This window comes from Phacochoerus africanus, chromosome 10 (assembly GCF_016906955.1).
Source record: "Phacochoerus africanus isolate WHEZ1 chromosome 10, ROS_Pafr_v1, whole genome shotgun sequence".
NCBI classification, from domain to species: domain Eukaryota; kingdom Metazoa; phylum Chordata; class Mammalia; order Artiodactyla; family Suidae; genus Phacochoerus; species Phacochoerus africanus.
Genome location: NC_062553.1, coordinates 117,632,299 through 117,657,867, shown reverse-complemented (window position 1 = coordinate 117,657,867; position 25,569 = coordinate 117,632,299). Strand labels below are relative to the sequence as shown.

General features: G+C 34.8%; 1 protein-coding gene and 1 long non-coding RNA gene across 2 annotated transcripts in view; one reads left to right on the top strand and one right to left on the bottom strand.

Annotated features, from left to right (window-relative positions):
• Positions 1 to 23,813, bottom strand: part of TACR3 (tachykinin receptor 3) — a 55,289-nt gene extending 31,476 nt beyond the window's left edge. The window contains exons 1-2 of the mRNA XM_047799049.1: positions 22,812 to 23,813; positions 377 to 565 (exon numbers count right to left, since the gene is read on the bottom strand). Coding sequence (XP_047655005.1) covers positions 377 to 565; positions 22,812 to 23,356 — 734 coding nt within the window. The 5' untranslated portion in view covers positions 23,357 to 23,813. The remainder of the gene's footprint in view (positions 1 to 376; positions 566 to 22,811) is intronic.
• LOC125137922 (uncharacterized) overlaps positions 1 to 25,569 on the top strand; it is a 369,450-nt gene that overhangs the window by 11,578 nt on the left and 332,303 nt on the right. The gene's annotated exons all lie outside the window — the stretch shown is intronic.

Sequence of the window (25,569 nt, the reverse complement as noted above, 5' to 3'; positions counted from 1 at the left end):
TTCAGCTGGACTTCTTAAAAGAGCAGTCCACAGTTTTGGGTTTCAGTTCCTCCCTTCTCATTCATTTCTCAATTGATAACAGCTTCACTTTGCTTTGCATTTTCATTTCCGGTGATCTTATCACCTACTCCAGACACTCTCCAGATCCACGCCATATATAGGTCATCACATTTTTCCAATTAGAAACCTTTTTAACTTATACAAACTAATTGACCATATCATATTGTGGTATTTTTATATGTCTCCTCTTCCCAAGTTATGTGTGAGCCCTTGAGAGAAATGTGTATGTCTTATCTGCTTAATTGTTACTTACAACTTATAGTTCCTTAAGTGTTCAATACATTTAATTGATAAATGTAATAGAGAATTAACTTACGTGAAGTGTTGTTTGGGACCTTCTGGCCATTGCACATAGCAAAGAGTACGGCCTGGCATGACTTTGATTTTGGAGTAAAGACACTGAGGGAAGGCAAGTAGAAATGCTAGAATCCAGATACTTCCAATGACAATCTTGGTTGCTGTGGCAGAGAGTCTGGGTTTCAAGGGATCAATAATGGCCATATACCTGTATGAAAACAAACAAAACCGTTTTGTTGGCTCTCTTGTTAGCAGAGTTTAAAATGAATTTCAAAGGAGTTTCAAGGGCCAAGTTTATCACTCTTCTGGTAAGCAAATTGATAAAAATTTTGCTTGTATAGAGGCAGCATTGAATAATTATGGCATAGTCTTAGGAATAAGATCAAGATTCAAGTCCTATTCTGTCACTTATTTAGCCTTTTTGAACCTCACCTTCATTATTTTTGAAGTAGAAATAAGAACAGGCCTATCTTAGTGGTGAAGTCAAGATCAATAGGAGTAATATAAGTGAAAGATATTGATTGTTTGATGCTGTGCCTGACATTATCAGAACTCTTAAATGTCTGCTGAATGGAATTGGAAAGGTGTGTATTAAGTGCTTAAAAATATGAATTCTATACCCTAAATCTCTACTTTTCTTCTGTGTGTTTAACTTTTTAGAAGAAAATTATAGAGAACTAGTATGGATAATATCTACATGATTGACAAAGATAAGGAGTCCCCAGGAAGGATATTGTCAATATATCCATTCAGAAGAATCTAGAGATAAGTTCAGGATTTAGATAAGGATGAATAAATAGAGTTTGATTGAGGCTATGCTTTCTTAGTACCTCCAAAATTGAATTCATACATATAAATATTCATAGTGTATATCTTATAACTATGTATAATAGAATTGTTATAGTAAAATATATTTAATGTTCTAAAAATATATTTACATATGATTTTAGAGTTCAACTTTTTGAGAAATTAGAAACTCTTGAATATGATAACAGAAGTCAGGCTTTATTCACTTGGGAATTAGAAACAGTATACCTGGAAGAATCAAGTTCCAGTTTTAAATTGGATAATATGGCTAATTACAAAATTATGGTGAATATTCAGATTAGAAAATAACATTAAATGAATTATATTTTGGCATATCTGTTAATAAAATACATGATTTAAATTATATTATTTTTACTGTTAGCCATTTTGTTTTTCTCAAATATGTTTTTATTTGGAATTTTCAAAGGCACACTTTCATCAAAGAATGAGTATTATTTAAGCCAAAAACATTTAATCTTATGAATAGGTATTTCAATATAAGGATAATTCATGAATTTGTTTTCTGCTCTTCACTTTTGTAAGCGTTAGGCAGAATTAGATCTTCAGTAGATATATTGGAATTTATATACTATTCATAATATTAACTTTAGTTATAATTTATTTAAAGGAAATATTATTGTTATTATGTATGACAGCTAATAGGAAAAAGTGAATGCTAGCTATGAAAAAATAATTCTAAAATAGTACCTTGATTTAGGGAAATAAAGTGAAACAAACAAAAAATAAAATGCGCATGTGTGAAACTGAAAACTGTTTAAAGTTCACCTTTCATGCTTTTGTTGGTAAAGTTAGTATTAGCAACATATATTGATTGCTAAGTATGACCAGCCAATTTATTACACACAATACATATATAGATATATATACTTAATATCCAGAAAACTTGAATAACAAATAATAATATTACCTCTAATTTATAGAAAAGAAAACTGAGGCTCAAAGTTTAAGTAAATTGTTTAAAGTGTCCCATATAGTTAGAACTGGAATTCTAAGCCAATTCTTCCAATCCTCAAACTCTATATAGGTACAGATTATAGCTTTGAATATAAATATTCATGTATGGAATTACTGAAGATAAAGAAAAATATATATAAAGTAGATGCCTACCAAGGAATCAGAGGTTGCATTTTTGTCTCTAAATCCAAAAGCATTTATGTGCAAAAGCAAAGATGGAAGTCAAACATATAAAGGCAATAATTATGGTTGGTCATTTCTGTCTACTGCTGTGGAATATAAGTCACCATAGCATTTCTCTTATTATATTGAACTGTTGCTTTATGGTATTTCCAGAGTTAGACACAGTACTTAGTACAATAAATTTTGTTGTACTAAACTGTGTATTTCTTCTATCATAATCTTTTGCTTGCCCTGGAAATTTGTAATTGTAATTTCAATGTTTAGATAGTTGACTTTTTTGAGACTAAAGTGAGAAACTGAGTAACATGAGTAAGTTTAGAGTCCTATACAGCTACGACAGCACAGAAAATTGAAAATAAACTGCAAATTTTATATTGATTTTTTTCCGCTAATTATTTCAATGTTAGAGAAATTATTTCCTGACAGGTAGAATATTGCTTTATTTGAATTGTATGGCAAGAATAAATTTATGTTCTCATTGACTAGCACTTTATTGGAAGGGTGGGCCCTAATTAAGTATAAGATATACAGAAGAAATGTAGAAACAGAGAAACATACAGAGCATGGCACTTGGGAATGGATGCCAGAGTCTGCCCCAACCCACCAGAAGCTAAGAAGAGGCAAGGCAGAATTTGTTCACCGGTTTCAAATGGTGCATGGCCCTTGCCAACACCTTAAATTCAGACTTTAGCTTCCAGAAAAGTGCGACATACATTTCTGTTAAGCCCCTCAGTTGTGCTACTTTTTTACAGTAGCCCTAGGAAACCAATTTGATGCGTAAGGATGGGAGCAACATTGTGCACTTGAGGAACTAAAGGCTAATGTAATTGAAACGTTGGAAATGAAGAGGGAAAGCCAGTTGAGACAAAGTTGTAGTGCAGGTCATAGAATTCCTCTGGAAAGTAATTGAGGCGATTCAGTCAGGAGAGAGAGTAATCAGATTTTAGTCTGGAAAATGGATTGAAGGAGGGAAAGAAGGGAAGCAGGGACATAAGTTACCTCATTTTTGTTTTCGTTTTGGTGAGAGATGATTACTGCTTGGAATTGAGCATTACCACTGGGAACTGAATTATGTTAATGATTGAGGAAAATAAATGTTGAAATTGGAGTTTGCTTGTGGTGCAACACGGGTTAAGGATCCAGCACTGTCACTGTAGCAACTCAGGTTGCTGCTGTGGCATAGCTTTTTGATCCCTGGCCCAGGAACTTCCATATGCTTTGGGTGCAGGAAAAAAAAAAAAGATTGAAGTAGAAAGGGAGGCCTAGTAGAACTTCCACGCACTGCTGAAGACCAATTTGAAACTGGTAATTGGGAATTCACTGTTGCATTAATATTTCCTATTCTGTGACTCTCTCCAGGAATAATAATTTGCCCAACAATAAGTATGAAGAAAATGAATCCTCAGGGTAATGCATATAAACACCCTTTGGACTTTGAGAAGAAATGATCCAATCCAAGATATAATCTCACTCCTTTAAAGAAATATATATCTTTGATATGATCACATTAGATTTTCCTAGGTATTTGAGCTTCTCTCTACCATTCTCCACACACCAACAGAATAGATAGTAGATCTGAACTGAAAATGGAAATTATCCAGGTCAGATAATAAGTTCATATTTTCCACATGCTGGTTTCCTTGCTGGAATGATTTTTCTATTGTCTGTATGCTATTTTATGACTGAAAAACTTCCACCCATCCTTTAATTTTCACTCAGGTTATAGAGCAATCCCTATAGATTCTTTCCCTCTCTCTGTCTAGAATTTTTACATCTTCAGTGCTGCAACAGCATTGTGCTCATATTTTGGTTTTAGCTCACTGTAGCTGTGATTTATTCTCTGTGTTCTGTAGCATCTAACAAAGTATTATAGTAGTCAACATGACTGTTGAATAGTGATTGCAAATGGTTGTTGAATATTTGGACAGATGGATGAGTGAATAATTGTTTACAAATGGAAACTTCAGTGTGTACACAATTTTTAAAAAAGAATAGTTTTTTAACTTTTTAAAATAGAAATAATAAGCATAACAGAGTACGATTATGAGGTAAAAATGACATTAAATAACACACTGTACACAGGGAGACTTAGATAAAATCAGGCATAGTAGACACTCAACCTTAATCACTTTAAACTATGTTGAATAAAATGAAATTAACATGAGACCAAAAAAGCTTTTGTGGTGAGCTTGAGACAAAAACAAATAAAAATAACTATTTAATCTGGTTCTTAGCTAGAGTAGAACGAAAAATAAGTTCATGTCAAAACTCTGATATAAGTATTAAGAAAAACACTTTAATATTGTCCCAGCTCTTCAACAGAAACTCTTCCATCAAGGTAGTGCAGTATAGGTTATTTCTCTTTCAAATCTCTCCTTTTAGAACAATTTCCTATATGAAGAGTAGTAAGGTCTTCTGTGCAACACCAGTTGGAGCAATTAGTGGTCTATGCTTCAGTGATTAAATAGAAATGTCCAGTGTTATCCTTGGAGACTCTGTAAGTTCTTTGGGTGCACTAGGAGTTAGTTTCCTTCACTTTCATTTTAATATGAACCTGTGGTAATTCCACTCTATTGTCGTTAAAGTCAGAGAAATGATGGTGTCCATCAAGCAGAGGCATTCCAAAAGTTTGGCTATTTAAGTTGCGATGATGTAAATGCTTACTTAACTGTTCAAATGGAAGAAATAATGTAATAGATGACCTCCAAAGTAGGATGATAATATATTCTTGAATATATACTTGGATAATAAATATATCCATAGCATCTAGGATAGTGATAGCATATATTTGGCGCCCAATACATATTTATTGTATGACTAAATTAGTGAGTGAATGGAGGCACTTTAAAAAATTTGTTTTCCTAACATTTTCTATCACTAAATAATTTGTGCTCAAATTACCTTAATAGGATATCATTAAAATGTAACTAAAGAGAAAAATCAGATATTAAAAAGATGAGCAATAGCAACAATAACAACTATAAAAGAAGAAAGAAAAGTACGAAGCATTCAAATTGAAAAGAAATACTGTCTTTATTACTTACAGAAGTAATACTGTTTTTATTAGAAGAAGAAATGATTTTCCATTCTGAAAATCCTAAGGTATCTGAAATACCCAAAACCCATTAGAATTCTTAAATAAGTTCAGCAAGGTCACAGGATATAAGTTCAATCAACTATATTTCTAAATACTAGTTATGAACAAATTTGAAAAGGAAAGTCAAATCTACAACAGGAGAAAATACCTTAGTGATTATTTAGGGCTATGTGTGGAACAGAGAGTGACTACAAAATTGGAAGTGCTATTTCTTTTTAAGGGAATGGAAATGTTCTAAAATTAAATTATGTTGTTGGTTACATCACCAAAAGCTTACTAAGAATCATTAAATTGTATACTTAAAATGAGTATATTTTATGGTAAAAAATTTTTAACAATACGGCTGTTAAAAATAAAATCTTAATAGTAAGAAAACAATCCAATTTAAAAATTGGCAAATGGCTTGCAAAGACACTTCATGAAAGAATATATATTAATGACAAATAAGCACATGAAAATTGTCTAACATAAATATCCATCAGTGAAATATGAATTAAAACCACATCAAGATACAGCTATACACATTAAAGTGGATAAAATTAAAACAAAAATTCTGACAATATCAATTGATAATGAGGATCTGGAACAAGTAGAACTCTCACATACTGCTGGTATGAATACAACATGGTATAGCCACTGCAGAAAACAGTTTCACGATTTCTTCCAAAGTTATGTATACATTTGCCATACAACCCAACAATCCCATTCCTACTTATTTACCCTAGAAGAGATGAAAACTTGTGTTCACACAAAAATCTTTCCATGGATGTTTATGATCTATGAATATAATAGATCATAACTGCGCAAAATCAGGAACAACCCAAATATCCTGCAAAGAGTAGATGAGCCAACAAACTTTGCTGCCTCCATACAATGGAATACCTTCAGCAGTTAAAAAAAAAAGTGAAGCAAACTTTTGATACACTCAGCAACTTGGATGTCAGAGATGTTATGCTGAGTGAAAATAACCCATCAAAGTTTTCATATTGTATGATTATATTAATATGACATTTTTACCCCAAAGACTAGACTATAGTGGTAAAAGATAAATCAGTGCTCTCCAAGTTTTAGGGCAAAGAGAGGGTGTGAATTCAAAGGTATAGGATTAGGCAGTTTGTGGTGATGAAATTGTTTTGGGTCCTGATAGTGGTGACTGCCTCATGAATCTATTCATGCATTAAAAATCCTAGATCTTGGAGTTCCCACTGTGGGAGTCCAACTGCAGAAGCTCAGAATACTGTGGAGATGTGAGTCTGATCCCCAGCTTGTTGCAGTGGGTTAAAGGATCTGGCATTACCATGGCTGTGGCATAGATCACAGCTGTGGCTCAGATTTAATCCCCGGCTCAGGAACTTCCATATGCCACGTGTACAGCGATTAAAAAAAAATTCCTAGGTCTGTACATCAATTAAAATTAATTTTACTATATGTTAATTTAAAACTAAGGTAAAAATTGTGTAACTGGAATTTACACCTCCACATATGATGTAATCAAATTTATGATTTCTAATCATATTAGACATTCTTGGTGTTAAAATGTTTGCGTGAAGGGGATTACCATGTAAACACTAAGCAAAAGAAAAGACTATATAAATATCATAAAAATTAAACTTTGAGGCATAAGATGTTACTAAGTGGAAAGAGGGACATTCCGTAATTATAAAAAGGACGAACTCATAGGAAAGTGGAATAGTCTTAGACTAGTATAAGCATTGCTTCAAAATATTCAGAGCAAAATAGAACTAAAACAAGAAATATATTCCCATAGTTGGACTATCACACTTTTCTCAATAACCGATAGCATAAGAAGACAAAACAACAATAACTAGTAAAGATAAAAAGATTTGAACAAACAAATGTGATGTAATTGCAGAGGAGGGTTCATTATGTCAACAATTCTTTATATATGTTGCTTGTAGGATTATTTTTTTACTGAAACTTTTAGAATGTTTTCCCCTAAAGATTAGCAAATTAAAAAATTAACAAATTAAAAATATCCAAATAGAGAAGAACAGAAATTACTATGCAAAGGATTGTTATGTATCCTCTGTAACTGCAGAACCTCATAGGAATAGGTATATGTAATAAAACTTAGGATGTATTCTATGGAACAAGTTATAGCAAAGGCAGAACTACTGTCCAGGTTTCTACAAGTAAATCAACAACAGAATAACAGAGAAATGAGGAAGCATATGAATATTTAGGTCTTTCTACAAAGTAAAATTGTGGAAGAATAATTTTGTCTTGCTCTATATAGAATATTACATTTCCCTTCATATTATTGATACACATTTTTGAAATATTGTAGGGAGCTCTGACAGTATTGTGAGAGTTACTTCCAGAAACTCGACCATGATCCGATAATGAATATCAGAGAAACACACCCTTAGGCTTCTGGCAGGAAGAAGGGGGAAAAGGAACTATTTTGAAACACACCAAAGACTGTTCTTAATAAGGCCTACACTCAGAGGAAGCTAGTTGGCCATGGTTTAATCTGCTGGAGTATTATCAGAGTCTAGCTGTCCCGGTGGCGAGGGAGGTGGGGGTGGGTGGGTATACTTGAGCCCAGCCCCATCTAGCCTTCCATGTGGGAGAAGAGAAATAGCCAACTCTAGCCCATTCTAGCCATCCTGTCTCATTTACAGGGAGAGAAAAAAATAAACACGTGTGAAGTTCACAGAACAGAGGAATAGGCTCACTAAATTAGGTTACTGAGACCTAATCATAGGATTCTAGAATGCTCCCCTTCCCCACACCTCACTACCACATTCCTAAAGGTGTATTTATAGGAGTTCCTTTTACCTAGAACAACATATACAACTATTAAGAAAAATTACAATGAATACCAAAAGACAAAAAGAAATTTTAAAGAGATGAAGCAAGCATCAGAACCAGGCGTAGAAGGGATGTAGGAATTGTTGTACTAGGAATTTAAAGCAACTGGCTTAATACCCTAAGGGCTGTAATGGATAAAGTAGACAGCATGTAATAGATGGACAGTGTAAGCAAAAGGAATGGAAATCCTAAGAAAGAGAGAACCAAAAAGAAATTCTAGAGTTCAAAAACACTCTAACAGAAATAAAGGATGCCTTTGATGGGTCTATTGGTAGGCTGAGCATTGCTGAAGAAAGAATTTCTTCGCTAGAGGTATATAAGGAGAATCCATAACAACTGAAAAGCAAAGAAAACAAAGACTGAAATAAACATAACAGAATATCCAAGGACTGTGAGAAATTATAAAAGATGTAACATATATATAGGATTACACACACCTCACCAAAGAAGATAAACAGATGGCAAATAAGCATACCAATAGATGCCCAACATCATACATTAACAGGTAAATGCAAATTAAAAGAACAATGAGATACAACTATGTACTGATTAGAAGGGTGAAAATATACAATATCAAATGCTGGAAAGGATGTGAAGCAACAGAAGCAACGTTGCTAATAGGAGGGCAAAATGATACAGCCACTTTGGAAGACCACTTTAAGAAGTTTGGCCACTTCTTAAAAAACTAAACACACTCTTACTGTAATATCCAGCAGTTTTGCTCCCTGGTATTTACCAAATGGAGCTGAAGACTTTTGTACACACACACACACACACACACACACACACAAACACACACCAAAAAACAAAAAACAACCCTGAACATGTATGTTTATAGCAGCTTTATTGGCAACTGCCAAAATTTGGAAGCAACCAAGATGTCCTTCATTAGATGAATGAATAAATAAACTATGATATATCACATAATGAAATATTATTCATTGTTAAAAGTAAACCTGGTATCAAGCCATGGAAAAAAATGAAGAAATCTTAAATCCAAATTACTAAGTGAAAGAAGTCATTCTGAAATGGCTACATACTGTTTGATTCCAACTATATGATTGTGGAAGAGGCAAAACTCTGGGCATAAAAAAAAAAAAAAGATCAGTGTTTGCTAAGGGTTGAGGGGAATAAGGTTGAGTAGGCAAAGCACAGAGAATCTTTAGGGCAGTGAGAATACACTGGAGGAGACCATGATGATAGAGATGTGTCATTATATAATTGCCCAAATGCATAGAATGTACAACACCAAGAATAAAGCCTAATGTAAACTATGGTCTTTGGGTGGTTATGATGAGCCAGTTTAGGTTTGTCAATAGTAACAAATGTACCTCTTTGATGGGAGATATTGATGATAACGGGAGGCTATGCATATATAGGGGCAAGGGATATATAGAAATCTCTGTGCCTTTCCCTAAATTTTGCTATTACACAAAAATTGCTCTAAAGATAAACTCTTACAAAAATATAAAGATACCATGAATATTTAAGTAGTGTTTACCTTCTTCTTTCATATAACTTATATAGAGCCAACATTTTTTTCTATGCCTTGGAAGAGTGTTATACTCCTTTGTAAGTTTGAATCAGCTTCCAACATTTTATCCTTGAACTTTGAAAGTGGTGAAATATCTCTGAGGTTTTTTTTTTTAATATGAAGATTTTTTTTTTACCAATTACACTGTCTCTGGGACATCTTCACCATTTGTCACTGTCATTTTCCTCATCGATGTTGAGAAATTCGTCTTTACTTATTTCCTCTGGCTGCATATTTAGAATCTTGAAAAATGACTGTTGACATTCCCTTGATCATCTATTCTTTATCTCCACCTATGCTGGATTTGAATTTCACTTTCAGTGTTATCACTTTTTGTTTCATCATGACATTTTCATCTTTATTGACAAGTCCATCTTTTGATCAGACAATTTTCTAAGATGTCTTTTGAGTTTATCACTGAAAGACAGTGAGGAAGTGCAACTATGTGCTTTGCTGTCTGTGCATGAACTGACAGATAATCAGTGACCAACTGGTAATGGATTTTGAAAAATAATATGATTGGTCACTGATTATGAAATACATCTGTTCTTTGTAGAGTGATTCATGGACTAAAGAACTAGTAGCTAAATTTTTTACTTTATTCAAGTACTCACAGTTAATATGACGTGGTAGCAAAAATTTAAGCTGTGCTGTTGAGGGGACTGGTGTTATGTAACTTAATAATCTTGGTAACTGAAACTTGTGCAAAGCAAGAAGTGCATGTGTAAAATTATGCATGTATAGAGTTGGTTGTGTGTGTGTGTATTCTTTGGCTTATGTGTTCTCTTCTTGAGCTGGTAAAACTTTAAAATGGTGTCCTTTTATATGTTTCTAAGGAGACCTTTTCTTTCCTGTTCCTAAGATAGTCGCAGCAGTGGTTTTGTGACTGGTGAATAGGGATTACCAGTAATTTCTTACATAGGAAAGATTTTTTAATCTATTATTTTAAAATATCATTACACTATTTCTTTTTGATTCGGAAACACCATAGCCTTCAATGTAAAATTTAGATTATGTAAATCTTTGTTGAAGGATACTGAAAATATTTTTATTTCAACAATTTATTGGTGTCACTGAATGTTCGCTTCTTGTGACAATGGCTCTGCAGTAGGAGGAAATTAAAGATTGCTCAGCCAACTAAAAGTAAGAGAAGCGAGGCAGCCTGAAGTTTTCTGCATTATGGGGTGTGGGGAGGCGGCTTTTGGGAAAGAACCCCCCAGGGTAGACTGTGTGGCAACCACCCGCTTAAAACATTTTAAGCTTGAAAACATTATATAAGTTTAAGAGTTTAGCATTTATTTTACACCATGCAGTTAACTTATTGGGAAAAAAAAAGCCTTCATAATTTGAAGCATATAAATCAATACACATGGTACTATGACATCTTTTAAATTCATTAAGCCTCTACATCTAGGAATTCTGAATTGTGATTCATAGTACTTATTAAACATAAACACTCAATTTGTGAGTATTTTAACTTCTTCCGAATTGTTCCTGTGCTCATTTGAAAATCTTGTAATCTTTTTCTTTACAGATGATTCAGTTTAATATGATAATCACATATTAGGTTGTGTGCTTAAAATGTTTTGTTTTTATTTAAATAGTAACTACTCATAGCCAATTTATTAGGAGATAATTTCTATTCTTTTGTAAAATAAAGAACTTAAAAAATGCTTCTACATTATTATGTAATTCTGCTCTAACACTGTAAATGTGCTTTTCCCTGCTGTGTGTTCTCATAGTTACCATAGACTACATATTATTCATTTGCTCAGTTGAGACACAGATCTAGCCTTGTCCTAATGGAACTTACAGTCCAGTAGGGAACACATAAAAACAGTAAACATTACAGATGAGCTAATGATAGGGTATTTTATAAGGTGATACATGTGATAAAAAAATTAAAGCAATTTAAATAGAGTAGTCAGGGTCCACATAGTACAAGTAATGAACAGTGTGGCTATCTGGAGGAACAGTGTTTCACACAGAGTGTAAGATCCTGAGGTGGAAACATGCTCAATATATGGATGTAACAGAAGAGACCAGTGATGATGGAACAGAGTGGTGGACTGATGAGTAGTAGGAGATAAGTTTGGAGAGTAATAAAGGATCAGTTATTATAAATTCTTTTTTTTTGTCTTTTTGCTATTTCTTGGGCCGCTCCTGTGGCATATGGAGGTTCCCAGGCTAGGGGTCTAATCGGAGCTGTAGCCACCTGCCTACGCCAGAGCCACAGCAACTCGGGATCCGAGCCACGTCTGCAACCTACACCACAGCTCACGGCAATGCCGGATCATTAACCCACTGAGCAAGGGCAGGGACCGAACCCGCAACCTCATGGTTCCTAGTCGGATTCGTTAACCACTGCGCCATGACGGGAACTCCCAGTTATTATAAATTCTTATAGATCATAGTAAGAACTTTGACTTCTACTCTAAGTTAACTGGCAAGCCATTGTAGGATTTATAGAGAGGATATATGATCTGACTTATTATAGGATCACTCTGTTGCACTGAGAACAAACTAAAGGGGAATAAGATCAGAGGTAGGGGAACCAGTTAGGTGAGATATGATATTAACTTGGGCTAGACAGGCAATAATAGACATCTTAAGAAGTGATTAGATATATATTTTGAAAGTAGAAGTGATTAGATTTGCTGACTGATTGGGTGTAGAGTATGAAAGAAATCATTATGCTGTACACTTTAAACTTACACAGTGCTGTGTATCAATTATATCCTAGTAAAACTGGGAGAAAGACTTTAGAATAAGTAAATAGTAAACATCAGCCTATAAAAATAAATGTGTACCATTAACTGTTTAATGAAAATAAATAAAATTAATGCTTGCATGATAAAAAAAAAGAAAGAAAGAAAGAAGCCAAGAATACTTCCAAAAGTTCTGACTGGAGGAGGTTCAAAGTATTTTGACCTCAGAAGATTATAGGAAGAGTATGTTTTAGAGGAGTATCAGGAACTGTCTGGAACATGTAACTTCTGAGATGCTTACTATGTATTCAAATAGTGAGATCCAATAGGTTATTGATTTATAACTCTGAAATATAGCTGAGGGGTTCAAATTGAGATATTAAGTACAGTTTCATTAGGGTAAGGGACATGTCTATCTTGTTTATTCCAGAGTGCCCCATATCTGTAAAATGTTTAGAAGATACTAAAGAAATATCTGATGAATGAGTGACTACAAATATAGTGATTTGTGTGCTGGTAAAGGTGTAGCCGCAAGTACTCTAAGAAGAAAAAAAAAAAAAACAAAACCCAGAAACAAAACAAAACGGATTTTGTTTCTGGCATTTGCAGATTTCTGTGGTGTAAATACTCCTACCATGATTTCAACTACCAAAGTAATATCACTGAATACAGAGTTGAGAAGAAATATGCACAATTGATTCCCTGTAACAAGAATAAACCAGCTCCAGAACACAATTGAGCCTTTTGTTGCTTAGTACTATAATCAGATACATGTTTTCCTTATTTACAGGTGTATGTAAAAGAAGAATTTAAATAACCTTGATACTTGGGTAGATTTAAAGGAGAAAAATTTCATAGATGATAATATAAGCTCAAAATAGGGCACTTAAGTGAATATTTAAAAACCTTTGTCATATACCAGACTAAATAATAGAAACACTGAGCTAAGTCTTCTAAATTACCTCACACAGTGTGATATTTTTATATAATCCTGGAAAAAAAATTTATCAGTTTAAAAAATAATCCACTTTAATGTTAATAGCACTCTTTTTGCAAGAGATGTCTTCATAATTTCTGTTAGTCTACAAAGTGTGTTAAAAATATTGCTATAAAACATCTATCACAAAAATATCTATACAAAGTTCAATCAGGTCATTCTTTGGGAATCCAAACTCTTTAGTAAATATCTCAGAGTAATTATTAGATCTTTGAACAGTTTTATCTAATTAATTAATATTTTATTTTATTTTATTTTTAGGGCCACACATTTATCTAATTAATATTTTATTTTATTTGCTTTTTATTGGCACATGGAAATTCCCAGGCTAGGGGTCAAATCGGAGCTATAGCTGCCAGTCACAGCAACCCAGATCCAAACCGTGTATGTGACCTACACCACAAGTCACGGCAAAGCCGGATTCTTAACCCACTGAGTGGGGGCCAGGGGATCGAACCCACATCTTCATGGACACCAGTTGGGTTCATTTTTGATAAGCCACAATGGGAACTACTAATTAATTAATATTTTAATTTAAAAAACTGTATTGTGGTAAAATATACCAAACATAAAATTTACTCTTGTAACTATTTTAAAGCATACAGTTCAGTAGTACATTCACATTGTTGTGCAACCATGCAACCATCACCACACCCATCTCCAGAATATTAATTAATTAATAATGTATTTTGTTTCATGTAAAATAAGTGAATTTTTATGGATAATTAGGAAATGAAAATAAAATTACCCAGTCTCAACATTCAGAGCAAATCAAATCTATATCTACCTTCTTGCACATATAGAATTACATCAGACTGTTAAGTCTGTGGTTTAAAAATTCCTCAGATGTTAGATAAACTGCTGAGTCTAAAATGAGACTCAGACTCTGCTTTGTGTAATGAAGTGGTGGGGCTGCAAACCCCAGTTGTCTACTTTGCAGCATTCTATAATGTACCAGTGAGCAAACCTCAGTAAAAATGATTTAAGCGGTGAGGCATGGGGAAAAAGAACTGGGCCAGTTCCTCATCCTGGAGATATGATTTAGAGCTGAGCCTCAGGGAGAGAGAGTTGCAAGTAGAAAATGAAGGAACACTGGTCATTAAGAAATTGTTAATGGAACAAAGGTTAGGGACAAGATCATTCTTCCAGTCTGTTTGGAACATAAATAGACATCACAGAAACCTCAGGCAGAGGGCAAAGTTTCTACTTTATGACTTGCAAATCTGGATGCAATATGCCATCAACAACCATCGGGAGAAGGACGTGACTTCTTCCACTGAAACTGTCATGCTTGATACCGAAGTGGTTTGCTTTTTCTTCTCTCTTCTTCCTCAGTCAGTCTCTCTTTATCTCTCTCTCTGGCTACAAAAAGGTGGGAAGAAAGGAAGTGCTAAAGAGGACTACTGATGAACTCTTATCAGACCTTCCTAGGAACTCTTTGAAATAATTGAAGACTAGCAAGAAATGGTTTATAAGCAAAGGTTATGCACTAAAAAATTTTGGATATGCATGTTAATGTCAGGACATTTATATACATGGGCCTAGAGACTTGGGAGCATGATGTTATATTCAAATGTGATTTAAAATTTTCCATATAGAATTTCATTTTTAGATGACCCATCATTTATTTTCTCATTTTGTTTTGTTGGAATTTTTAGTTGTTTTTCAGTTCTTTGAATTTTGATTTGAAAAATATCCTTGAACATGTTAGCCAACTGCACTCTTGAAAGATTTTTTTGACAGTATATACCCAGCTGTGAGGTTAAACCATATGAAATATTCATTGACATTTTAAACTATAAAAATTGGCAATTTCATGTGGTCAGTCTAGAAGCATGTGTAAAAATGCCATCTACTACGTACTTAGCAATCTGCTGATTTTAATAGAAAAAAGCTCTATCTCATCACTTCAAGTTTTATTTATGACTTTTATGATTCATTTATTTAGCAATTTAGATTGTGTGCTTACCATGTGCAAACCAGTATTATAGGCACTGAACTGATCTTTGTGATGTTTACAAGTTTATTAGAGGAAATTGTTAATCAAATTTAAGTATAAATATGAAATTTAATATATATAAATGCTATGACTAACATGCTAAGAAAATCTATAGAGACATTTAATTTATATTTGGAGGCTTATGGAAGGTTTCCTTGTGAAAGTGACATTTGAGCTATTATCTAAATGAGGAGTACCTTCAACTAATTAGGAAATGGCAGAAGAGAATTTGAGACAGAAGGAAAATTGGGTTCAAAGGTTTTATGGCAAAAAGATAGCATCATATATTTAGGGATTTTAAAGAGGATCAGAGTGGCTAGAACAAAGATTAGGACAGTTGAGTTTTGGTATGAGTTGACATTGGACAGATCAAGGGATCAGGCTATACAAGGCATTATTGTCTGGATTAAGAATCTTCTCATAAGAACAATGAGAAAACATTGTAGCATTCTAAGTAGGGGTGCAGAAACATGTTCTTATATATGCTGGGGTGGACTAAGACTGGATGTAAGGGCACCAAGATTTTTTAGTAGGCCAGGAAAGATACAACCATAGCTTGGGCTAGGGAAGTGGGGGTAGAGATAGAAAGAAGGTAATAGATTTGGGAGATATTTCAACAACTGGATGGATGCTTATACTGTTTACTGAAATGGGAACACTGGAAGAGGAAAAGGTTTGGAGGTAAGATAATGGGTTTGGTGGAGTTTAAGTAGCTTTTCAGATATCCAAGTAGAAACACCAAGTACATGACCAGAGCTCAAAGAAAGTTCAGAGGATTTAAATGTGATCCATTTACTTTTTGAGTTTTAAACCAAGTATGTGTATTATTTTTATCTTATCTTTTAATTTAAACAATTAAAATAAAAATGCTATAGAGTAAGATAAACATCTATAGCTTCATGTAATGTCCAAGATTAATAATTTGTCCAATAAATATTTAATAACCCTGTATGGTAAATTAAACATGACATAATGTGACACTAATTAAGTAATTAAAATATATTGTTTTAAATGCATGTGTATATTGTACTGTGCATGAGTTGTGTGTATGTATACATAATACATATATCACAAAAATGAGGAGAGAGTTGAAATGTAAATGTGAAGATCATAAAGGTGAAGGTTGTATTTTGGGTGTAGAACAATTATGAGTAAATTTAACTTTCTAATATTTATATTTTTAATTTTTTTCACTGTTCATGTACAATCCTTTTAATAAATAAGGGAAAATACATTTAAATAAAAGACTGGTGTAGAGAATGGATCAGGGTCAGAAATTGGGTAATGGAATGAGAATTGTTTGTAGAGCTTTTGCCATATGTTACAGGTTTGAATTATCTGCCTCTCAATCTATATCCAAAGTTCAGGTGAGAAAAATACTTTTGGAGGAAATAAGTTTAATCCTTTCTTGCAGTTTTTTCATTGCAGCAAACCAGACCATCTAGAAACTAGGTTCAGATAGAGGTTTTACCCTGAGAACTTCATTCACTGAGTTCTGCTTTGGCATATGCCTTTGGCCTACTCAGAGGAATACTAAACAAACACCTATTAGAAATTTTCTTTTCCATTTATGGCATTGTGGTTGAAGACACAATTAAGTGTCCTCTTAATTGCTTACACAAAGAATTTCTTGAAACTCAAATGTCAGAAATTTCTCAGCCTTTAAGGAATGTGTATATATTGTTTTTATGGACAGTGCAAACCAGTTTACTAATTGTATTTCCCTTTTCGTGTGTTTATTAAGAGCCTCAGAGACATATTTGAAATTTAGCTTTCATAAATGATTAGTACTCTTTGACCTGAATGTGCATGGTACAACGTCACCCTTATCTTATTCTTATTTTCTCTATTTTTTTTCCAGACAATTTTTCATTCATTTATATTTGTCTGTTTTATTGTATGGATTGTCATGCATCTTCTGTATTTCAGGAAAAAAACAATTAGTTAATGTAAAAAATAGAAACTTAATTCAAAAGTGAAAAATGAAGACACAGGTTTGAATGAGATCACTTGGGGAGAAAGAATAAAGTAAGGACAAAACCAGGCCCAGGATTTAGCATCGAGAAACTTATTTAATCACTACATAGAAGCAGAGAGTCAGAAATACAGCCATGGAAGAGAGGCAGAGGGAGAAAAGGTGATCAGGAAAGTTGGAAACCAAGAGGCAGTGGTCACCTGTGAGGAAAAGTCAAGAAAGTCAAGGATTGAAATGCTCACTGGATTTCTCAGTAAGCCTTGTTGAGAGTGTTGGGGAAAGAGTTTAGATGTGAATAGTTTGAAAATAGCAGAAAATAGTCCCCAAATAGCTGGGGAGGAAAGGGAGATTCAAATTATAAGCAACCCATAATATAATGTTTTTTAGACACCTTTATTTCTCTTTTGTAAATTCTCTGTTGATTACTTTTGTTCTTTTTATATTAGAGTCATATATTTTTATTAGTGTGTAAGAATACACACTATTATATATTCAGGGTTTCTTGTTTTTTATACTGAGTCTGTTAAATAGGATATAAACTCTTCTCCCCCTGCCCCCTGTCATTAATGTAACTTTGATATCAACTGACATTTTGCTAGTTATATAGAAGCCACTTCTGATTACATGTTATTTTGTGTTTCATCCAATTAATATGCACTTATTGCTTTTGCTATGTATTCAAGTTTAATTTTATAAGAATTTGCACTGTAATTTTAATAGAACTTTCACAGCTCACTATAGCAGTAATTTCAGAGAATGCAAAAGGGATATTTAAAAAACCTTAAATAAGAATTATTAAAAAATAGAAAAAGCTAAAGATTCACAATAAATTTCCTGAAAGTAATGTTTTCCAAAGCATAGTTTTAATTACTATTTTGCAAAGAATGCAAACATAAAGCAGTTTATCCTAAGCTAAAATCATGGAGTTTATTATCTGGGCTGAATAATGAGTTAAGTTTTACTGTAATAAAGAATATTAACTGCATGGGCAGTGGCTCTCCCTAAAGTAGAATGGAATGAGAAATTTGCTTAAGCACTAGAATTAAAGACTGATGAAGGCATTTAAAAAATTTATCAAAATATTTATATCCATAATATTTAAAGCAATGGGGAAATTTACCACAGTACATTTAGATAATTTGTTACCAGATTGAAGTTTCATGATTTTTTATGTCTGTTTATTTTTCCATCCAATCCATAATGAATTTCAAAAGACAGAGGTTCTGTGAATACTTTGCATAAAATTTAACCTTATGAAAAAGAAATTTAAGAAGTGTGGCATATAAGATAAATTTTTATCTATTTGGTTAAAAATATAATGATTATATTAAATATATTTATTTTAATAATTATTTATGTCAGGTGTCCCTGGGTTTGAAGAATATAAAGTATTTTTTGCTGTGTTTTTTAATGCTTTTGAACTATTAAATAAAACATATTCAATTACCTTAGGGTGTCTATGTAAAAACAGTGACTGTCAATTTAAAATTCTTGAAATTTTAAAATCAATACTGGAACCTGTGTCCTGAAATTGTTCTTTACTATATTTTAATGAACCATTCTAGAGTTTCTAACTTACCCTCAAAAATGTGCTTAGAAAATGGAAAAAAATTCCCATTTTTTAATATCTCTATATGTCAAGTGATATACGCCATAAAATTTAAAAGATAGTATTTCTATTATATTAACTGTTCTATTAATATTTTTTAACATTTTCATTCTCAAAACATAGGTAATATATATGTAAGATATATTACATATACATGCACGGTATATAGTAAAAACAAGTGCTAACTTCTAATTTAAATGAAGGTAATAACGTCCAATTGAACTGTGCAGTCATTGAAACTCCTTAGGAACCATAAGAGAGGATAGAGATTAAGGGCAGCACAGGTGCTGGAGTGAGTGGACTGCAGTGGCTTGAATCTTGGTTCTACTTCATGATCTTGGGAAAGCTGAGCTTCTTTCAGATAAATGTCGTGTTTAATTGTTACGTATCAAAATGGCATACTTGTGAAGGATGGTGGAGAGAAATTTTGGCAAATAATTCTACCGTGTGTGTGTGTGTGTGTGTGTGTGTGTGTGTGCGTGCGTGCGCACGTGTAGGGACAATGAAGTCTTCCAGGCAGAAAGGAACTTTGAAAAACTTAAAAATGATTTCTGGGCCAATGAAAACAGTTTTGCAAGGATTTATAACAAGATAGGATGTTTGAGGATAAGATCAGAACCTTTGAACTCACATTCACATCTTTGGTAGAGTTACCAACATTGCATTAAAAAATGTGGAATTAGAAATGAAATAAGTAACATTTGGAATGGATGGGCAATGGGTTCCTATTGTACAGCACAGGGAACTGTGTGTGATTGGGTCACTTTGCTGTACAACAGAAATTGAAGAAACGTTGTAAATCAACCATACTTAAAAAAATAATAATCAGACAGTTCTTCCAGTGTAGAATAAGTACAAAACACATCAAGGAAAACTCAAATGCTCTTTACTCAACAAAATGTGTGACTATTGGCTTGAGGTTCTCCACTTATAAAACACAAGTATTCCTTAAGAGAATATCTGCAATCCTTTTCAGGTCTAAGATTTCTGAGGTGATAGGAGGCTGCAAGCATTTTGCCGTGGCAAAAGGAAAGCCATAAGTGCCCGAGTCAAAGCTGAAACAGTTTTAAAGTTCAGAAAATCTTTTCTATTTTAGGCTGAAGGACAGAATAAGTTCAGTACATTTTCCATTTTAGTTTGGGAGGATACAATTCAGTTTATGTTAAATGGGGATAGAAAACACAATTCAATAAGCCAAGTGTTAACACTGCAATCTAAATGATGTATTCCTTTATCATTTAAGACCTAACTATGGCTTATATAATTTCACAGGTAGTTCAATAAAGCAGTAATTATAGAAGAAAATATAATTTCTGTGAGCATATACTGTTAGCTATGTGCTGTATGAGGCAGGGAGTCCAGGCAAACATAACCAAAGGCACCAGTGACTCACCTGAACATTTTGAATCAATAAAATAATGCAAATACCACAGAACTAGTATTTTCAGTTCACATTTGATAAGATACCAATGAAGAAAGTTTCTGTGGACTGGTAAACCATTGAAAATTCTAATAACTGTTACATTTGTATAGCCTTTGATTTTAAAAGTTATCTCTATTTTTGTGATTCTTTTTTTTTTATCAGTTGGCTGCTCAAATAAAAGGGCTTTTTTACATAACTTTTTTTTTTCCATTTTTGAATCAGAATATAGTTGATTTACAGTGTCGTGTCAATTTCTGTTGTAGAGCATAGCATAGTGACCCAATCATACACATACATATGTGTATATACATTCTTCCAGCATGTTCTATCCTAAGAGACTGGATACAGTTCCCTGTGCTGTACAATAGGACCTCAGTGCTTATCCATTCTAAATGTAATAGCGTGAATCTACCAAAACAAATAGTGCCATTTGCCGCAACATGGATGCAACTAGAGATTCTCATACTAAGTGAAGTAAGTCAGAAAGAGAAAGACAAATACCATATGATATCACTTATATGTGGAATCTAAAAGAATAGTTTTTAAAAAGATTTTCAATATCTGAACTGAATTTGCTTCAGATTTTGTTTCAGTTCCTATGATACTAAATTTTGAATAATTTTGCTAATTAATAATATTTTCTAGTAAAGAAACTAAGAATAAGTAGTGAAATATTCATTGACTTCAAGACAGTGATTGTGATGAAATAGCATTACCATTATCAATTAAAAAACTCCAAGACCATTTCAGATTTTGTATAAATATTGGCATAAAGTAATTCTGAAAAAATGACCTTTTTTCCTCTTGTAAACTTGAAATACCTACTTCACACCCTAATTTTTCATCAAATTTCACAGTGTACCATTAACATTTCAGGAACATTGTGTGAATTTCATAACATGATATGCTAATGCCTCTCCTCCAGATCAGAACAAAGAAAAATAAATCGAACCAAAACAAAAAAGAAAGAAGCTCAAGCCAAAGAAACTTCCTATCTTGGTGGAGCAGGATTAGAGGCAATGTCACTTATCCAAACTGGGGCTGACTTTGTTATTGCTTTCTACTCACTTCTGTCCCTACAAAAATGAAGGGGTGGATACTTGTGGAAAACTAGAGAAAAAGGGGAAAGGATGATTGGCAGTTTCAGAGGTTTAAAAAGTGTGACTTGTGATTATTTATCCTAGTTAGTGGCAACTACCTCCTGCTCCTACAATTTAACCCCCTGGGCCTGGTATTTGAAAATTATTTCTAAAACTTTATGTCATCAATATATTTGTGTTCACTGTTTTGAAATAGTAAACAGAGGATGGGCTTAAGAAAAAAAAGTATTTTTTTGTTCTTATTTTCCTCATAATGGTGGCTTAATGTGGTGAGAATTAATAGTAAGCCTCATTTTATTTTGAAACAAGTTTGTTAATGGTAGAAGAGATGAGAAGATTGAGACTTGAAGTTAAAGTGACATCAACCCTCCTGCCCCCCGGATCCCGCCAATCACAAAGTGGGGACTGAATCCACTGGTGTGGTTCATTTAAGCATAATATTGAATTAAAATTAACCATTCAGCAATAGGTAGAGAATTATTTATCTTGACACTGTATGCACATTTGCTAATGTTCAATAGGAGACAGAAAGTATACACAGAAATTTTAAAAACTTAAAATATGAAAACAAATACTGGAGGTCTATCAATTTCTTGTAATTGCTTAAAAATCTCATAATCCCCACTGTAGAAGGGGGAACAGTTAAAAAAAATGATCTTAAACAGCTATAAAGTGTGTGTCTCATTTGTTAACCATTTATTATTATTATTTGGGCTCTTTCTTGCCTATCATCTGAAAGGTTTGGATGCCATCTTCCAGGCACAGGATTTACTCAGCTCATGTACTCCACAGACTCCTGGGAAGTGAAATCAGATAAGGAAGGCCAAAAAAGTACATTTTACAGATAATGTAATTTTTGTGGCAATTGTTTGAAGCCATTTGAGAAAATATGCTAGTATTAAGCGTTTCTAGCTGAGTTTGTCCTACTTGGAATGACAGATTTTTTCCCATCTCTTTGCCTTCTTCAGTCCCTCTACATGCCCTTGATGGGGATGAGGGCATTAGGGTGGGAGCTGGGGAGGCCATAGAAACAGAAACTGTTTCAGCCATTGGAGAACTACAAATCAGTTAGTAACCCCCTTTCTTCAAGGACTTTTTTCTTAGTCCTTTTCCTTTTGTCAGACCCATTTCGTCACCATTTCCTTTGTAATCTTATCCCACTGCCAAGCTCCTCTCTGTGCCTCCCCTCCTTCCCCTCAGTCTTCAACTCACCTGTCCACCGCAATGGCCGTCATAGAGTAGATGCTGGCGAACACCGCTGTGATGGGAAAAAAGTTCTGGAAGCGACAGTAGTTGGCGCCGAAGTACCACTCGCTGTGAAGCGCATAAATGAAGTTGACCAAGGTGTTGAAGGCTGCCATGGAGGCATCGGAGAAAGCCAAGTTCACGAGGAAGTAGTTGGTGACGGTCCTCATGCGCTTGTGGGCCAGGATGATCCAGATGACAATGAGATTCCCAAAGACCGCCACGGCCACCACCACGCCATACGCTAAGGACCAGAGCGCGATGCGCCAGGACGGCTGCACGAACTGGTTGGTGAGGTTGGCCCGGGGCTGCGAAGGCTCCGGGGAAGCCGCGGCCAGTCCCAGCGTGGAGGAAGCAGAGAGATTGCCAGCTTGGACCAGCAGTTGCAGCCACTCAGCCTCAGCCGCCCCCGCGGCTGCCCCAGGCTGAAGCGCTACACTCACATTCCCAGAGTCCGCACCCGCTGTTCCCGCACTGGTGGTCCAGTTCGTGGCTGCGGGGAGCGAGGCCATCGCGGTAGGTCTGCAGCCCCGGGTCCCCTCACTCACCCACCGCCAGCACGGACCGACTCCTCCTAAGTTCTCTGCCTCCCGGTCCCTTTGCTCCTGAGCAGACCTCAGCCCTGGCGTGGAAGCGAGATAGAGAAGGTACCACAGCCCTGGCTGGTTAAGAGATACTTTGAGCTCGCCGGTGACGGGGAAAAGGGCGGCAGTTTCTCCGAGAAGTTTGCGAATCAAGCAGGCAGGACGAATGAGAGTCGGAAAAAGAGATGTTCGGTGCTGTTGCCAGCGGAGCACTCCCGGGTCCCCCCTGCGCGGGTTCCCGGGCACCAGCTGGAGCACTGAGGCTCAGGAGCTGCTGCGAGCTTTATAGTTCCTTATAGGCCCCTGCTTCGATGACGTTGTGGGGGGTTCGGAGCTGAGGAGCCCTTTCTTGGGCTACGATTGCGCTCCTTTGCTCCACCCCGCCCTTTGGGTTTCATTCATAGGTTACTCGTTGGAGCCTGGAGAACTGATAACACTCAAGGAAGGGTTGCACGTTTTATACATAATTAAAGTCTGTACAAGATTGTTTTTCCTCTTTCAGTTTCAAGGTATTTTGCTAAGGTCCCTGCTCTCAGACATTTATTGTGGGCTATTTTTTTTCCCCTAAATCAATTAAACCATTCACTCTTCAGGCAAGGGCACAATTCCAGGAGATTTTTCCGCAAGAGAGTGTGTGGATGCAGTCTGGGTTGGGCTCTGGGAATGGCGAGCTATGCTCTTTGTTAAGGTGTCTGACTTTTGGAATTTCACTCAATTTTCTGCTCCTGTTTTTCTGTTCTCCCTTCTCAGAGCCCATTTCCTCTCGCTCCCCCTTTCCAAATTCTCTCGTTTCCCTTCTTTCTCTAATCTCTATCACCAGAAATAGCCCCCCTCCACTTCCCTTCCCTCCAGGCAGAAAGAGACTGTTTTTTCCTGGAAGATTTTGATTAGGTTGGAATGCCATAACACACTGAGAGTAAATCAGAAATCCCAAAATGTAGATTTTCTTGAGACACAAAGACAAGACTTGAATTCCTCATTTCTCTGGGATGAGCATATCCTGTGCGCAATGTAAATACATACACGTGTGGCTGTACATTTTGGACATATGGCACTTTGGTTTTCGGGACCTGACCACAAGCATTCTGTGAAGTGCACGCTGGAGGAAGTAGTCAGTGCTTACATGGATCTCACCCGCAGTGTATTAGGTTGGGTTTTTCTACAGCCAGGCCTCTCTTTTATTAGTCTCTTGGGGACAGATGAGAAGAGGTTTAGGGCTACAAATATTTTAGCAATCCCCCCAAACTCTTGAACTCTTTTCTTCCCCACTTGAACTCTTTGAGCCTTGATTTCCTCACCTGAAAAGGAAGATTTTGTAAAAATCTAATTTTGAGAGTTTTTAAGGGGATGAGTAGTTTCAACAGCCTTTCAACAACACCAAGCAAGAGGGAGGTCTCAGTAAATGTTATTGCTCTTTGATCTTGCTACAGTGTGCGTTTCATCTAAACATTTTCAGGTAACATGTATTGGAGCAGCATGTTTTATCTGCTTCAAAAGAAGGTAGCTTCTGATTTGTGAACACTGTATTCTTTAGTTTCCCACTTAAATACCTTGTCTTCAAAAACCCTGATTATTGCGCAAATGGACTTAAGGTGACTGGTAATGAATAGTATTTTCCTTCATACAGTTTTTGTGACAAAAAGGTACTGTACAGAAATAAGTTTGAGGCCAACCTGTTAATAATTCTATTGACACAACACCACCTCAGAATAAATGCATGCTGAAAATGATAATTATCAAAGGTATTATTTTCTATTTCTTCTCAGACCTGCAAAAGTGTGTGATAAATCATAGGTGAGGTTAATAGATTCACACTTACAACTCACTAATTCTATATTAAATAATTTTCTTTTGAAAGGCACATTACTTCTTTCTGTCAGTTCACCATCTTGAGATTACTTGAGTTACAAATGAAAGCTTCCTTCTTCTCTAATGAAATCATGCAGATTTTGATCATATATTTAAAGCTGTAAAATTACTTCATTGGGTAGAAATCTATTCAGTTCACACTGTTGTTTTACTTACCCATACAGAGCTTCGTAAGTCTGTGATTTTGTCCTCATCGTCTCACACATGAGTAGGGGTGATATGACAAATAAATGAATGATGTTGGAGCTAGAAGTTATGGATGCAAAGAATTT